Source organism: Artibeus jamaicensis, unplaced genomic scaffold (assembly GCF_021234435.1).
Source record: "Artibeus jamaicensis isolate MK-2021 breed Jamaican fruit bat unplaced genomic scaffold, CSHL_Jam_final contig_525, whole genome shotgun sequence".
Lineage (NCBI taxonomy): Eukaryota > Metazoa > Chordata > Mammalia > Chiroptera > Phyllostomidae > Artibeus > Artibeus jamaicensis.
This window is the reverse complement of record NW_026521874.1, coordinates 10,327,959-10,340,416: the sequence shown is the minus strand read 5'-3', so window position 1 is coordinate 10,340,416 and position 12,458 is coordinate 10,327,959. Positions and strand designations below refer to the sequence as shown.

General features: G+C 44.7%; 1 protein-coding gene across 10 annotated transcripts in view; it reads left to right on the top strand.

The window, feature by feature from the left end:
- CIT (citron rho-interacting serine/threonine kinase) overlaps nt 1–12,458 on the top strand; it is a 145,718-nt gene that overhangs the window by 87,083 nt on the left and 46,177 nt on the right. For all 10 annotated transcript variants that reach the window (XM_037156201.2, XM_037156198.2, XM_037156200.2 and 7 more), the window contains 4 exons: nt 1,509–1,625; nt 2,593–2,702; nt 3,857–4,031; nt 7,775–7,972. In XM_037156201.2, the coding sequence (XP_037012096.1) occupies nt 1,509–1,625; nt 2,593–2,702; nt 3,857–4,031; nt 7,775–7,972 (600 nt within the window). The remainder of the gene's footprint in view (nt 1–1,508; nt 1,626–2,592; nt 2,703–3,856; nt 4,032–7,774; nt 7,973–12,458) is intronic.

Sequence of the window (12,458 nt, the reverse complement as noted above, 5' to 3'; positions counted from 1 at the left end):
TTGCACGTCATTGCTTTAGTACCTTGTAAAGAAAGAGCATGCTTGGTCTAGATATTATGTGGTTTCTGCTGCCTTCAAGATGGAAAGAACCTTGTCTCGTAGGTCCTGGGGAATCTTAGGGAAGATCTGTTTTCTTTTGTCTTCCCTCCTGGAATCTATATGAAACCTTTTTAGGCTGTTCTGCTTTGTGTTTCCTGTTCCAGGCTCTGTAAGGCCATTTTAGTTATAATTATAATCATACCCCAGATTCTGTCTTTTTCTTGTTCGTAATTTTAGAATCCTGCCCTGACATCCAAGAGAATGGGCCACGTATCCTATTGAGCTTCTCCCCTCTTCCCATGACCCTGTCCTCCACCTTTTGTTCTTTTCCACCAACTCTTATTCTATTTTTTCCATCAGTCAGTTCTAGTTTAAAGCCCTCTTTGAAATCTGTTCTTCTTTTTCTTTATCATGTGGACCCCCTACCTGCCGATTGCCTCTTTTTAGTGATCATGTCCCCATGCTCTATGAAGATCCCTTCACAATAGACATTGTGGGAAAGGCACATTTCAATCCCATCTGTGACCCCAATTCGCTTCGGCTTTGTTTCCAGTATCAGATGCAGCTGGTACCATTCAGAAAAGCAGAGTGGATTCTCTCAGATGAGAAACACAGGGTTGTGGTCAAAGGCTTGGACAAGTTATGATGTTGTCTTCCTTTTTCCCTTGTTGTTTTGGCGACCAGTGGGGCTGTGTCTGCCTTGTGGAACATTAGATCAGGCTGGTGGATAGCGACACCATTACTGTTTTATTTCTTCCTCTTGTGAGCGGAAGGTGCTTCCAGTGGTGCTCTCAGCATGGAGAACACTGGTGTCTGTTCTCCTGGGAAAGGTTTCTCTTTCCAGTGACTTTTTTTGCAGGTGGATCAGAGGAAAGAGCAGGAGAGAGGGATTTGCTTTTTCTTTCTTTTATGTTGACTCTCCACCTACTTTACTGGTGGGCAAAATCCTCTGGTCTCTGACTGTTTCTGAACGTCAGCCTTGGTCACAGAGACTTCCTCGCACTTCAGCTTTCTTTCTCTCCGTATACAACCCAGAGATATCTAGATTAATTTCCTACAAATTAAGGGCAAGTAGTATTCTGAAAACTACTGGTGTATTGGCTATGACAAAGCTGTCCCCAGGTATTATTTTCAGATTATGAGATCTGTAGAGAGTTCTTGTTTTCTCTCTCATTTTGGAGTTCACCTCCACTTTGGGTATATATCTTGGGTGGTTTTGCCTGCTGATTTTAAAATAAGGTCTTAGTTCAAGTCCGTGGGTGTTTTGCGATTTCACAGTAGACTTCTTAACCTCATTTCAGCTGAGGATCAGATTCTCGAACCCTCTCTTGGCCCCAGAGTTCGGAGGGCTTGTCCTCTCCACTGCTTTTCCCCTCCTACCCGCTCTCTCCACTTTCTGTTTTGCCCTTGGTTAGCCTTCCCTCCTCAGCTTTGCTGCTCAGAAAACTAACTTCTTTCATTTCTCATAGGTGTTGGACAATCAGATAAAGAAGGACCTGGCCGATAAAGAGACCCTGGAGAACATGATGCAGAGACACGAAGAGGAGGCTCACGAGAAAGGCAAAATTCTCAGCGAGCAGAAGGCGGTAGGTATAAGAAATCTTAACGCCAGTGTTTGTGAACCATGACAGGGATCACACGTCTGGATAAGGCTATTTCAGCTGCTGAAGTATTCTTTCTGTTTCATCCTGTGGAATTCGTTGCTCACAGGTGGCTCTCTCTGCAACTTTTTATTCCTAAAGGCAGTGGGGTGGTAGTTCAGGATGGCCAGTTTCGCCTTTCACACTCTTCTTTAAGAGCCGATCTGTCATTGGCTAGAACATTGCTCTTTAAAATGCCCCCTGACATAATGCCCACTAGCCCTTGGCCTCCCTCCTGTGTCTTCTCTTTTTTACTTGTCCATTTCTCACATTTCTAATCCATGTGAGCAGGTATTTTAGAAACTGGCTGCTTATAAGGTGCACCTGTAGTGCTTGTTAATCTCCACATTATCTCAGATCCTACTGAGACTTTTCACATCACACTCTAAACGAAAGTCCTGGGAAGTTGTATTTTTTAACTATCCTCCCCTTCCGGTTTTTATGATTCCTTAAGTTGGGGAAACTTTGTGGTAGAGAATGTAGGACAGTAGTGGCCGGGTGGTAAGGAGTCACTCAGACAATGCTAGCTCCATGGGCGATGAGGAGAATGAACTTGCAGATTCAAACAAGAGGCTCCTGCAGGCTCAGATCACACGCGTGTGGCACAGGGGTTTCACAAGGTCTGCTTATTTGCAGAATGTCAGGTTCCTGAATAGATCCTTCTGCCCATCTTTAACACAAGCTGCTTAGCTAGTGTGGGGACAAGTAATCTCTGTTTTGGTAAAACTGAGAGCCATCCGTTCAGGCAATAAGATCGTGATCCTCAGGGTACAGACTGGTTGGGTGCTTCGTTGCCCTGGTCAGATTGCCTACACTTCAGATGAGACCCTTACCCCCGCCCACAGGGCCTACACTTCTCTCATTCTGGGAGAACTGTCTGTGCATGAGGTTTCAAAGGCCCTCTATGTTTCAGATGATCAACGCCATGGATTCCAAGATCAGATCCCTGGAACAGAGGATTGTGGAGCTGTCGGAAGCTAATAAACTTGCAGCAAATAGCAGCCTTTTTACCCAGAGGAACATGTAAGTATTCATATTCTAACTATGTGCATGATTACATTTTGGTCTTCTCTCCTGGGGCATAAACTCTGTTGCTCTGTCTGATGGAGTGGGCGCAGATTGAATTACTTCTGTGGTGTGGCTCAGCCCCTCGCTCCATGCTTATGTAATCTTGCCCCCTCTTAAGTGGTCTCATTCTACTGTGTCCTCTCTATTGAGCTGGGTTTTCTTAAATGCTTCAAATTGCCATCAGATTGTAGTGTGTTGCTCTCTGTAATGAGGCTATTTATAGTTTGCTTTTGGAAAGCTGCAGTTCTTGCTCCCAGACTGGCCTCCTGTAAATAGCTGGAGGTGATCTCATGTGAGCCCAATGGGTCTGTCTCTTTTGCTGTTATTAAGTCAGGCCCTGGGGGATGGAGTTTGGGGTTCAGCAAGGACTCTCCATGTTCCAGGAGCACTTTGATCATAATCTTTTCCCCTAAAGAATTACAGTCTCCATTATATATATATATATATATTTTTTATATATATATATATATATATATATATATATATATATATATATATTTATATTTATATATATTTAGATATCTTTTCAGAGAGCTTTTAAAACATTCCCATCTTAGTTTAAACCAGCTTGGTAGACTTCTTTTCGGTCTTTGAGTCTTTCCGGTTTCTGATGCTTCTAAGCAGTCTGTTGGAGAGGTGAGCATGCTCACAGAAAAGTGGAAGGAATAGCATTCTTTCTCCTCATTGCCCTTTCTCCTCCAGGGTTCACCTTGAAGAGTCATTAGGGTACTCTTGTACTCTGAAGGGCCTCTTTCTGCCCTCTATACAAACTCAAAGAAAGAAAAGTCTACCAAAGGAGTGAAAAGTTAGTATCTCTTGCATTGCCCTTGACCATACTTGATCCCACAGGTGAGGGACTCTGAGCCATGAAGATTAAATGGGCCCTAGGACCCCATGCTGGGATTCTGCACATGAGGCCAGGTCAAAACAGAGATAATGGAAATGATCTTGAGGCTGGGTCAGGTCAGAGCTAACCTGGGAATGACCCTGGTCTACACCTACTGTCCAAGACACATCCCTCACTCTGTTTCTGTCTGTCCTTCCAAAGGGACATGCTCACCTCTGACGAGACTGTGATTTTGCTTGGTTCCTCTTACCACCCCCACCAGGAAGGCTCAGGAAGAGATGATTTCAGAACTCAGGCAACAGAAGTTTTACCTGGAGACGCAGGCTGGGAAATTGGAGGCCCAGAACCGGAAGCTGGAGGAGCAGCTGGAAAAAATCAGCCACCAAGACCACACTGACAAGAATCGTCTGCTGGAGCTGGAGACAAGGCTGAGGGAGGTGAGCGTGAGGGCGACCTCACGAGAGGGTTTGTTGGAGGAGTCGGGGTGTCAAACATGAATCAATGCTCACACGAGAGGCATTGTGCATCGAGGAGGGCACACTGGGCACCGGGGTCTGGGTCGGAGTTCCGCCTCCATTTCTGGTGCATTTTGTAACCTCGAGAGGCTGCTTTCTCTCTGTGCACCGGTTTCCTCATCTGTAAAGTGGCCATGGAAATGCACCATATTCTGCCATGTATAACACGCACTTTTTTGCCCGAATTTTTGAGAGAAAAAGAAGGATGTGCATTATACGTGGGTAATACTAATTCTGTATGTACATAATGTTTTTAATTTTTTTAGTTATGCTTAGCTGTTAAGTATAACTTTATAAAGCAATACCGATATCCATATGCAAAATAATACCCTTTATAATATAAAAAAAACAAATGTCTCAGTATAAATAAATAAAAATTGAATTAAAAGATTAAAATGAAACATTTTTTTTTCCTGAAAGTTTGGGCCAAAAACGCAGGTGCGTGTTGTACATGGGAACACATTATACACGGCAGAATATGGTATCTCCCTCACAGGATTACATGTAACTTACGTCACTGGTGCATCTTCAAGTCGGGGCATAGTGATTCCTCCTTGATCTCAACTGAGCAAGGGTCACATGACCTGGTCCACACACAAGCGTTGGCTACATAGCGTGGCGTAATGACAGTGGCAGGAGTCTCATAAAGCCAGTGGAATTTTCAAAGACAAACCCACATAGGAGGTTTGTTGGTGGAAGGTGGTTCTCTTCAGGGGTATAAGGAAGCCGGGAAGGACAGCCAGGTTTACCACATTTTTGGTTGTAAACATGCTGAGATTGGTGGAGGTGATGAGGTCACATTCATGTCCTTACTCACTGTGTACTTATTAAATGCCTGCTGTGTGCCGATTAGTAGTCTGATACACAGTTGTGAGGAGACGGACCCAGTCCCCGATCTTGGGAGCTGTCAGCCTAGTGGGCGGCGTTATCTGGCCTCTGCAGAGGCAGCCCTGGAGTTCAGGGGAGTGGTTGTTGGAAGTGGGGGCGTCTGGCTGGGAGTGGAGACATTGTGCTCAAATATTTGTGGTAGAACTCTTCAGAGTAGAAGCTCACTCTTAAGGAAAAGACTGCTAAGCCGGCAGAGGCCTGACGACTAAACCTTGGGGAACCCTCATGTTAGCGGCATCTTAAAATGAGGCCCACTCTCCAGATGACTGGAGTTGTCAAGGTGTGGACCCCTCCATGAAAATCACCTGGTGTGTTGGCTGAAATGCAGATTCCTGGGTGTCTTTCTCCTTCTGCCCGTTTGAAGGGAATAGAGATGAGGAAGTGGAGAGTCAAGTTGTGCATTTTTAACAAATGCCCCAGGAAATTCTCATACTTCTGAAGTTTGAGAACCATCGTCTAGGTCATCCAAAAGCATTAAGGAATGGGTTATTTTATCATCTGGGCTACATTTTTACCCCTCAGTGAGTTTTACACTTCCCCATAGTGGCAGCCTTAAGCGTGTGAGTGTAAATAGCGCAGATAGATTTTTTTGAGTGTGGGAACAGTGGCTGGCTGTCCTGCCTTTCTTCTCCACAAATGTCTCTTAACTCCCCTGCCCTGCAGCTGTATAGCTCATCTGGGCAATCAGAATGCCCGGGGGAAGCATGTGGCTTTGTTCTTAAATTAATACATTTAGTCCCCCAAGGATGGTGGGAGAGCAGGTCCACCTTCTCTTGGCTACCGCGGCCCCTGCCATCGAGATGGGGGCCAAGGCCTCAGCCTCGGGTTTGCTTCACCTTAAAGGGCCCCGGGCTTTTCCCCAACCCCATGTGTGCAGTGTTAACTCTTCTCTAGCAAAACGTGTGGACTCCTGACCATCCCGGGCTCCCGGGCTCTCCTGTCAGTGCGCAGCATCCTGCTCCCCGACCTCTGCTTGCCTCACTGGCACCTGCCCCTCGTGGTCTTGCCAAGTGGCCTCGGTGGATTTCCAGCCCTGCTGGTAGAGCTGCAGCCTCCTCTGACTGCTGGCCTTTTAGTAAGATGAACAGTAAGCAGTAGAGCCAGACTTCCTGGGTTCAAAACCAGCCCTGCCCTTTTTTTAGCTCGGTGACATTTGCTCAGTTATTGATCTGTTTGTGCCACAGTTTGCTCATCTGTAAAAGGAGGTAATAATAGTACCTCCCCCACTGGGTTGCTGTGAAGATGAAAGGACCTACAGCGGTGCCTGGCTCGTTGTGAGTACATGTGCTGCTGTCACATTGTTGTCATCGCCACCACCGTCATCATCACTGTCATCCTCACTAGACAGAGATCACAGCCTTGGCTTCCGGGGCCACTGACTGGCCAACCCAGACCTTCCTCCCCTTTCTGACCCATCGTCCCAGTAGGCATCAGACATCTCCACCTGGATGTCTCCCTCGTTGCTCCAGGTCAGCACATCAAGGCCGGACTTCTTACCTTGTCCTCCAGACCGGCTCTTCCTCTCGTGTTCCCTGTCCTAACCAGTGGCCTCACTCTGTGTAATTCACCTGCCCAGAAACACAGATTTCACCTTTGACTCACCTCTGTCCTTTGTTTCCTGTCCTACCTTTCTGCTTCTGTCCAGCAGAAGCAGAAATTCTATTGGTTCCCGAGGCTAAATTTTTTGTATGTCTTTCTTCTCTTCACCCATAAGGCCTTTGGGACTCTGATGTCACCTTTCCTGGGGGGCCTTCTCCTGTCTGGTGTCTCCTTTGTGTCCCCACGGCCTTCCGTGTTTAGCTCATCACTCTGTGTACCCCTCGGCAGTCCGCGCCGGATAGTGCGCTGTCTGCGGGCAGCGAGCATCTCCTATTTGTTGGTTTTCAGTGTCCGGCACGGGCATTGTCCCGGTTCCTAGGGCAGCCTTGTCGGTGCTGGTCAGGTCAATAGACGTGCGTCATCTCCATGCCACGCCTTTAGACGTCTTGCTTCCCTGCTTGGAATTTCCTTTCCTCTTCGAGATGCTTGCTTGGCTTTCTGCGTTCTTCAGTCCACAGATGCAGAGTTATCTCCTTCTGCCCCTCTGCCATGTTCCCATTACGTCCCTGCATGTCCTGACCCTTGCACTTGACCACGATACGTGATCATGGTCGGTTTTCATTTTTCTTCTAACCTGGAAGGACAGATGCTTTCTTTTGTCTCCTTATTCCTTTTTACACAGAAGTTACTAGTTAATTTTTCTTGTATCAATGAATGAAACCTTGAGTAGGTAGAGGGATAGATGGACAGATGGAGGGAAGAATGTTTAGTTCATAATGCAACATTAATACTAATGGTTACCTGACGGAAACAAATCAGAGCAAGAATATTTAAAATACACAAATTCAGTCTGTTGTTCCATTTGTATTCTAATGATGAAAGGGTTCCTGTTACTAATATGTTATTTATATCCATTTACTTTAAATGTGTTTCTAATAAGAGTACTTGTTATAATGTCCACTGGAGTTAGTTGTGTGTTTTTTTCTTTTGAAACCTTCCCAAGTATTTGAATATTTGTAAGTAAGGGATAATTTGTATATACAACCTCTCATATTTTTTTATTCCTGTTGATTTTCAAGACCCATAGAAATCAGACCGATTTAATTGAGTCCTCTCTTTTAGTTGATGGCTAAAGAGTTTGATTTTGTGACTAAGTTTAAAATACACACCAAACAGCAGGTCACATCCTGGCTTTCTATGTAGTTAAGGTCAACCCAGCATCTCTCTCTGTTTCTCAGGTCAGTCTCGAGCATGAGGAGCAGAAACTGGAGCTAAAGCGCCAGCTGACAGAGCTGCAGCTCTCTCTGCAAGAGCGGGAGTCCCAGCTCACGGCCCTGCAGGCTGCCCGGGCGGCCCTGGAGAGCCAGCTCCGCCAGGCCAAGACGGAGCTGGAGGAGACCACAGCAGAAGCCGAGGAAGAAATCCAGGCGCTCACGGTAGGTCCGGGGAGGGGTCCCTTCAGGTTGCTAAAGGCCTCAGCTGGGATGAGCGGGGCACTGAGGATGTCTGCTCACTCGTAGCAATTTTGAGAGACAAAAAACAATCTGTAGAGGTATTGAGTGGGCAGAAAATTGGCTTACACTGGCCTCTCCTTCATTGGAATTAGTATTCTTGCTCAGTGGGTAATATCCAAGCTTTCCTTAGCATTTTGAAAAGGTCTTCCTTTATGTATCGTCCCTCTTTTTAAAATAATCATCGTTATATACATTTTTTTCTTTTTTTTCAATTACAGTTGACATTCAATATTATAGTTTTAGCCAAAGTCTGTTTGTTTGGATCTTCTACTTTGATTTTCAATAATCATTTTAAAAAAAAGTCTTATACTTTACAGTAGTCTTTCTACCATAATTCTATATTTGTTTTGTGTTAACTTTATTCATTTTACCTTTTTTAAGTTGTAGGTTCTGCTTTATGTCTTATGTATGCATTGGTATGATTTGGCGTATATTTTAAACTAGTTTGATTCTTAGAAGCAATCGCCCTTTGTTGACTTTCAAGAGCCCATTACCTGAGCTCAGTTGGGAACATGACTAGACAGTGGCAGGGTCCTTGGGGACCAGTCTGGGACACAGAGACTTTCGGGATTCTGGGGGCACATGGTAACTCCTTTGTAGAAGCTGGTCATGATTCCTAGGTTTTCCGGGACTTAACACCAAGTTCAGATCCTGACTACTATCTGAAGTTCCATTGTCTTTATGAGAACACTTATTAAACACTGTGGTTGCCACATGCCGCCAATATTTGGTTTGGAAAAAGTAGTCAGATATCTCTCTATACTTTGCCTTGTTTCAAAATATATTGAAAGCAGTTTAGAAAGATTAAAACTGTATAACAGGATAAATAAGAAGAAAAGGCAAAGAGAAAAATAAGACTGTAAAAATGGATGTAAGAATGAAATGAATATTTAAGATTGACTGCAAACAAGGCTTGTGTACTCTCTGGAGTTGGGTGGTTGGGGAAGAAGACAGCCAGATAGCATTTCTTAGTTGCTAAAAGAGACACTTAAAAATCTTACCAGTATTATATTTAATACATTGTTTGTTAATATATTGCCCCTGTGTGAACACTCAACCTCTGAAAGAGGGAGGAGACAACAGTAATTTAATCCTTCCTTAATGAGTCCTCACTGTGTACCTAGGGCTGTGTCTTTAGCCTTTGCTCCCCAGGGGACTGGCATGTAATTCCTCAAATCCTTGTGTCACTGCTCTGTTGGAATTGGGAGGGAGGACGGTGGCCCAGCATCTTCTCCTTCCTGTCTGGAAGGAGGAGGGTAGAAAATAGAGCATGTGTCACTGCTGTTTATCTCTGTGGAAATTAGTCTTTAAATCCTGTCTTGCTGCTGGTTGGACTGTGCTGTGTCTAATGGCTGCTGGGAGGCTAGCACAGCAGCAAGTCACGACTTAATTCCGATGAGATCATTGCCTCAGAGCATCTTCTCAGGAAAAAAGAAGGAAGCAGCCTCCGTAGTTCTAGAAACTAGGGCTCAGCCAGAGTCTCAGATGAAGATGCCTTGGGAAACCGAGCTTCTTAAAAATGATGACAGGAAAGTGCCTTTTGTCGGAGAGCTGTTAGCAAGCCCACCGAGCAGGGGTCCCAACCCGTGTCAGTTTGCTTCCGTTCCGTTTTGAGGTGGTGGGTTTCTCCTCTCTCCTCCTCTTGGTTACGTTCTATAAAGCTGGTTACAGGTTGTGGTGGTTGGCCTGAATGGCCTTGCTGAATTTGTTCTGAAGAATGTATTTTCCAAGAGAAAGAGAAAATGGTCACAAATGCAGCGCTCCGATGCTTGCTCTCTCATTGTTTGAGGCCCAAGCTCAGACCCAGCGTAAGCATCCATCAAGTTAAATGTAAAATTATCTCCCAGGAGGCTTGTGAGCTTAACAGCAGGCTGTTTTATCAATAAAAGGGAATAGTCGAATGGACTGTTACTGCTCATCTCTAAGAGGCCTCTGTCTGCTAGCCTGGGAAAGAGTGGTTATACCATCTGGCTTCTGCCTCCAGACCAAATTAGATGGATCGCAGTTAAATCGAAGATCTGCATTGAAGGAGCTTGGCAGGGGGCGAAGCCATTGTTGGTCTGCTTTTTTTTCTGCTCTCACTTTACCTATCCTGTCGATTGCATTTGCATCAAAATTCACTGGCTGAGATTAGATCGTAGTGGAGACCAACGGGAGAGTCAAGTTTAAATAAAAATCCACACTTTCAAGATGCTTCTTCCATGCGTATTGGTAGAAGAGAGAATTTTCTGCCTGGACTTGAAGTTTAAGACTCCATGTAACCCTTCCCGGAAGGAAGAGAATTCGAGCCTGCACACTTTAGAGCGCAGATGTGTGACGTGGTGTAAGCGGCACCCTGAACAGTGCCGTGGGGTCGAGGTGTGGAGTGAGTCCTGTGTGCAGCAGCAAGGCCCCACGGACACGCTCCTTCCCTCGGGTGCTTTTATCGATTTGGTTAAATGACGAACGCAGAATAATCAAGAGTCTAACGCTAGAGACACTAATGAAAGGAATCCTCTCAGCATCACCCAATCATGAGATCCCAAAGTCATCCTCTGTGATTTGTTAAAATTGTAAGTCAGTGCGTGCTCTTTTTTTTTTTTTTTTTTTTACATAAATATCAAACCCTGTCTTTAATTAGTAAGCCATCAGTGTGACAGCCAAGACGTGAAATTGGGACATGGAAGGTGACAGTCTTGCTTGGTGCCTGCCTTTAAGAGGGAAAGGCGTGGATGCTTGGAAGCCCGAGTGCTCCAGGACCCCGACCAGCCGTGGGTCCCAGCAGGCGGTCAGACACCCGGGCACTGGTGTCCTTCCTCAGCTCTGCGGGCGTTTTCTCTCATTAAGGCTGCAGTATAGTTCTCTTTTCCATTTTCCTCTTGGAATTTGCCTTAAAATTAATGAAGAAGAAGTACTCCCCAGAGAGACTGCCCCACTGCTCTCCAGGCTGCAGCTGTTTGTTCTGCTTCATTGTCATCCAAACCCCGAGCTCAGTTGTTCTCAAAGGGGGGTCTGTGGATCCCTGACGGTCTCCAAGTTCCAATTATTTTCACAGTAAGACTAAGATGTCATTTGGCATTCTTGATTGGGTCCACACACTGATGGTGCAAAAGCAATGCTATTGTTATTTCCAAAGACATAAAATACAGATATTTGAAAAAATCTGTTTTAGTTTCTAATATGGTAAATAGAGATAGTTGTCACCCACATAAACAAAAGTTCTGTGGGGTCCTCAGTCATTTTGAAGAATAACTACTCCTTGTAGCACCTCATGTCTTAGTAACACTCAGTTATTTCATTAAGAGAATCCAAAGTTGTCTTATGTATTTTACTATCCTTTATATATACTACTGTGTGACCTTTTGCTTTTTTGTGTATTTGGCTTACAACTTATTTCAAAGAAACATAAAGCATACATTTCTTGACATTCATTTTTTATTCAGATCGGTCCAACAATGGTTACATTCTTACAGTATTTCTAGCAGTCACAACAGGATTGGTTCTGCATTTTGTGTTTATATTTCACAGTCAGTAATAAATCAAAAGCCATAACGATGGTAATTCATTACATTATGCCCTCAAACAGGATTGCCATTTGGTGTGTCAGGATGATCCAAAGGCCTCGGTGATGGTAAATTTTAAAGAAAATGAAACAGTATTAGTGATGGAAAGTTTAGACTACAGTGGGGGTGGTTAAACAAGCTTTTAATGGTGCCGTGTGATTTGGAAATTTTGCTATTGATAAGAAGGTGGAGCCTCGGCTGGTGTGGCTCAGTGGATTGAGTGCTGGCTTGCGAACCATAGGGTCGCTGGTTCTGTTCCCAGTCAGGGCACATGCCTGGGTTTCGGGGCAGGTCTCCAGTACAGGGCATGTGAGAGGCAACCACACATTGATGTTTCTTTCCCTCTCTTTCTCCCTCCTTTCCCCTGTCTCTAAAAATAAACACATAAATGAAATCTTAAATAAGGTGGAATAGGTTGTTCATCTCTAAGTCTAGGCCAGGGAGCTTTTTCATGATCATTGCTTAGGCTTTGAAGGAATTACCTCTATCCTCAGTTTCTTGTTGCTGTCTATGAGAGATTTCACATTAAATAATCATTTAGAGCAGGTATTGGCAAGCTTTACCAGTGGGCCAAATTCACTCTGCCTCCTGTTTTCTGTCAATAAAGTTTTATTAGTACGCAGTCATGCCCATGCTTTACATACTGAGTATGGCTGCCCTTATGCTATGAGGGCAGAGTTGAGTAGTTGTGACAGAGACTGAATGGCCCTTAAGCCCCAAAATATTTACTATTTAGTCCTTTAAAGAAAAAATTTGCTCACTCCTGCTGTAGAGTTTGTTAATCTATGGGTCTTATTCTTCTTTAAGGAAGAACCCTTGCCTTTTGTCCTTGGTGATCATGAAATGCACTCAAAGGAGTTGGATGG